The sequence below is a fragment of the Pygocentrus nattereri genome, chromosome 21 (assembly GCF_015220715.1).
Source record: "Pygocentrus nattereri isolate fPygNat1 chromosome 21, fPygNat1.pri, whole genome shotgun sequence".
Taxonomy (NCBI): domain Eukaryota; kingdom Metazoa; phylum Chordata; class Actinopteri; order Characiformes; family Serrasalmidae; genus Pygocentrus; species Pygocentrus nattereri.
The window spans coordinates 11591949-11596718 of record NC_051231.1 but is presented as its reverse complement, the minus strand read 5'-3'; the positions used below and the strand labels follow the sequence as shown (position 1 = coordinate 11596718).

Genomic DNA, 4770 nt, shown 5'->3' with positions numbered 1-4770 from the left:
TATTGTAACATTGAGCTGTTCCTTCGTATCACCTGATGGATTTCACATCTCTGCGTTTGGATTTGCCTTACCTCACCGGCACTGAGCCTGCAGGTTTTCATTCCAGTCAAGGGTTGAAAAATTAATCCTTTTTAAAGCTCAATTTAAAAGAGTGCAATTTTAATTTTAGCTGTGTTTTAAATAAGGAAACCTAATAACGTAGTGCTTGTGAACCAACTGTGGATGATCAAATATTCAGAATATATATTCAGTTAAAGGGCCTTCAAACATGAAAAAAAAACATTTTTGAAAACAGAATGAAAGTTTGATGCATTATGTAAACATTGCTGAAGTTTCAAAACTACAATTTATTCAGCTAATGGAGTCAATATAAGGAAACTAAGCTGTGACAACAGGCTAATGCTTTTGTGATGTCATACATCTGCCTCTTCAGTGGTAGTTCCATGCTGCTTTTTGAGGCACAATACAGGGCAGCCAGTCTCCTCTGATGTATTTACATCTGAGTCTTAATGGCACAGTTACAAATACAGCTTGTTAAATTTGGTAAAGAGAGGTTGGAAAGTGGTCATGTAAAAAGATTTTTTGATAGCTAAACCCTTTGATACCTGAACACGAATCTCAGACATGTACTTCAAGGAAAACGATAACATGCAAGACAAATGTAGGCTATAGACCCTTTAAACTAGCGAAAGCCAATGTGCTGGTCTTCTTGGCCGAAATAACAGGTCTGGAGTCATGTTTTAGAAAATAATCACAATTTAATGTCACAGTTGCAATATTGGTGTGAAAATCGCAATTGGATGTTTTGATGTTTAGATGTTGAGCCCTACTCTCAAGCAAAAGCACTTGTTTAAATAGCTAGTCTCCATGTACAATCAGTCAGTTAGTTATTCTATGAGTTCTTGATTGAAATTGAATCCTGTAGTCTCACCAGCACTTTGCAGGTTGGTGACCACTGCAGTAAACGCACGGAGGATTAAAAAATAATGTTTTTGATGGAATCACAAAGTGTGTGGTAGCACTTCACGTGAATGCCGCTACATAATAGACATAACCATTCCATAAGCGTGTCGTAACAGATTTCATGTGCTGTTATGAGTTGCTGATGTAATGACATGTAATGTTTGATGTCATGACACATTTGTCACCTGACTTTTCTAGCTTGAAGGCATAACATCAAACTATGTGGCATCTGTGATGTAATGGTAACATGACGCTTATATTACTGAACAAAATCCATCATGACGCCCTCTGTTTTGATGTTAATCACATGGCTGGGTCAGGGTTATGTAGCAAGGTTCAAGTAAAGTGTGTTTTCTCTAATACAGTCAATTTAGTTTTAAAGGGCCCATATTTAGCATTTTCGTTCTTTTTTCCCCTTGAGGTATGCTTTGTTTGGGTTTATGTACCAACATAGTCATAATTAATTTTTACATGAACATTTTCAAACCTCAACACTTGTTGGAATTAAAAAGTTTTATTACTGCACCTGTAAGACTGATGTATGTAAATTGCGTCTTTTCTGATTGGCTGTATTGTGCACATGGAGCATAATGAGCCCTGCTAACTGGATTAAATGTAGTGCAATACATAAAACGCTGAATATAAATCACTGTATTAGTAGTTTTAGATGGTATGTTTTAAATGTGGCACTGCAGGTTTTCCATTGCCCATCCTTATTACTTAGGGACTGAATAAAGCCTGAAATGCAGGGGTGGGTGATATGACGATTATAAATTGTCACAATATTATTTTATATGATGCATATATGAGTATATGATGCATATGCTGAATACTGCAGAACAAAAATACTGATTTATATAGATCTAATTATAGGGCCTGTAAAAACCTTCAGTGTATAGTAAGGATGGGGGTGCAGGTTGGAACAACTGCCATGCCACATTTAAAACATTCAATCCAAAATTATGAATACAGTGATTTATATTCAGCAGGCATTTTACACACTGCACTGCATTGAATCCAGTCAACAGGACTAATTATGCAGTCTCGGTAATGAAATGCAGTTGTTCAATGGTGTTTAAGTATTGACAGTATGTCAAGACAAGGATGTTGTGATGTAATTCATCACTATACCAATAAATACTCATACATTCGGTCATGTTTCATAACTGTAGTGTGTACTGACCGCATAAACTGTGCAGTAAAATTAGGCCAGTATTTTATTTGTATGAGTAGTTTGATTTCTTCCTGTCCCTTAAGTGTTTATTTTTACAAATGTTTGATATAAAAATGGAAGAAAAAAAAAAAAGTTTTAAAAAAAAAAATGTGCCACTGTTGTTTTGCTGGTGCATGTCATCCTTTCCAGTTTATAAACTGAGAAAAACAAGACTGCAATCCATATAATAATGACCACATCATCCACCCTTAACCTATACATTAATAGCCAGACGTACCCAAGATTTATACGGTTTTAAAATGAAATGTTCTCACCTCATCCACATGTTCCAGTAGGAGTCAAACTGGAGCTTTCAGTTGTGTTGGGGAATAAATAAATAAATGAATAAAAACTGCCACAAGGTGGCAGACAAAACTGCAGTTTGAAAAATTTGAACGGTATAAAGGAAATATTTGCCCTTATGATGGAATTGCACAGCAATTGAGACTAAACCATGTATTTAACTTACTTTTATTAAAATACAAAGCATAAACCGTCTTTGAAGTGTACAAGTTAGTGCTTGCTAACGCAATAACAGGTCAAAAATAGATTAAAATCCCTAATAACTTTAACAATAGTCATTCATATGCTCTAGTCATTGACTCTTGGAATAAGTACAGCCTCGTAAAAACAAACCATCACGGCGACAAATACACTCTAATGCCAAAAAGGCATCTCAACTTGATGTAACGTTTGATGAGGATCCATCTGAACTGTGCATCCACGTTTCCTTGGTAACAACAATCAATTTGACCTTCAAAAGCAAACGGCCACAGTCTTGAATTTGCACTTGTACAGCTTATTACATGTTTTAAACTCTAGGATCACTGAGAGGAGTTATGGTTGAATCATCACAAAAGCATAAAAGCGATTTAGGACCTTTGTAAAGATCACATACAGCCAAAGCTACAAAGCTGCTGTGCTTATGAGCTCTGCTTCGTGATGCACTGTAAGTCTCAATCAAATCAGAAGTGCTGATGTTGCCTCCATTGAACCGATCTTTGGGCACCATGAAAGAAAAATAAACCTGAAAGGTCACTTACATTTGTGAGCAGTACAAAGCCAAGGCAAGACAAGACTTTCAAAGTGGAATTCCACCCATTTTTCTACATTTCTACATGATTCAATGCATGAGATGTCATTCAGAGTGGTTTGATGTGAAATGGTTCATTGCAGAGGAGCTAACTGACTGATTTCTTTACAGTGGTGGTGATAGGAACCAGGACTACATCTACAATGAAAATAGCCATTTTACAACTTTCTACCAAGAAGCTTTTAGCAGCATTAAAAGCATTAGACGTCTGGTTCCTATCACCCATCACTGTAAATAATTCTGACTGTCAGTTTCTGTCAAACATCATTTCACACCAAACCACTATGAAAGACCGTTTACATCAACCATTTAATTATCCAGAAATTGTGACAGATCTGTGGAATTCCCCTTTAAAGGCCTTTTATAATGAGCGTCAAGGCACAAACTACCTCACTTCAGTCACCTTCCCCAAGACTGAAGGCGTTTGTTTCATTATTTATGGAGCCAAACTGCTCATGCTTGGTTTTAGAGAAGAAATAAAATGCACTACATATGACTGGCCGTAACAGGAGTTTCCAGGCAGCGTCATAGTTGGGGTAACTTTTGCTTTGGAAACAACAAAACTGTCCATTCTAGAAGACATTCAGCCTGGTGGAGGTCAGGGTGCACACGTTGATGTCCTCTGTGTGAGAAGCTCTGTGGAGAGATGGCTCAGAGGCGCTGCGGTTGATTTTGGGCAGCGAGTGCTGCAGCAGTTCTACAGAGGCCAGAATCTGAAGGGCAGGAAGAAAATGCATCAGTCAGCAACACTATTTCAAGACAAGCATGGCTAAGGCTTATTAGCATAATGCAAATCTGCTAACAGTGCTTGCAATGTTGTGTGGTTGTATATGCCAGTCATTCATTCGTGACAATTTCGCAACCTCTCTTTACGTCTCAGAATGAACAGGTCATTTTTGCTACTCTTATGTAAAAGGGCTCAGTTCTTAAAAGTACTTACTGAAGCTTTTACAAAGTTTACATAGTAACTCATTAAAAAAAGCAAGAAAAACTACAAGGGGGAAGTCCTTTTAAGTTGGCTGCACGAAGATCCCAGGTCTCTGGTAACATGTTGCGTGGTGGCATGTTAGTGTGTGTTGCGCTGGTCTGAGTGGATCAGAAACTGCAACTCAGTGTGTTGGACTGCTGGACTAAGAATAGTCCACCAACCAAAAATATCCAGCCAACAGCATCCTGTGACCACTGATGAAGGACTAGAGGATGACAAACACAAACTGTCGTCACAGACTTTACATCTACAAAGTGAAACAACAAGGTGGGAATGTCTAATAGAGTGGACACAATATTTAAAAACTCTAGCAGCACTAATGCATCTGATCCACTCATACAACACACACAAACATGGCACCATGCCAGAGTCACTGCAGTGTTGAGAATGACCCACTACAGAAATAATACTTGCTCTTTGGGGGTCCTGTTGGGGTCCTGACCAATGAAGAGCAGGGAAACAAAGTATGCAGAGAAAAAGATGCACTACTGTCTGTAACGGTCATTTCTTTAG

The 4770-nt window shown here is 37.9% G+C and overlaps 1 protein-coding gene across 2 annotated transcripts in view; it reads right to left on the bottom strand.

The window, feature by feature from the left end:
- Nucleotides 1-2631: 2631 nt before the first annotated feature.
- raf1b (Raf-1 proto-oncogene, serine/threonine kinase b) overlaps nucleotides 2632-4770 on the bottom strand; it is a 29189-nt gene continuing 27050 nt past the window's right edge. For both annotated transcript variants that reach the window (XM_017704784.2, XM_017704783.2), the window contains exon 17: nucleotides 2632-3982. In XM_017704784.2, coding sequence (XP_017560273.1) covers nucleotides 3842-3982 — 141 coding nt within the window. In that variant the 3' untranslated portion in view covers nucleotides 2632-3841. The remainder of the gene's footprint in view (nucleotides 3983-4770) is intronic.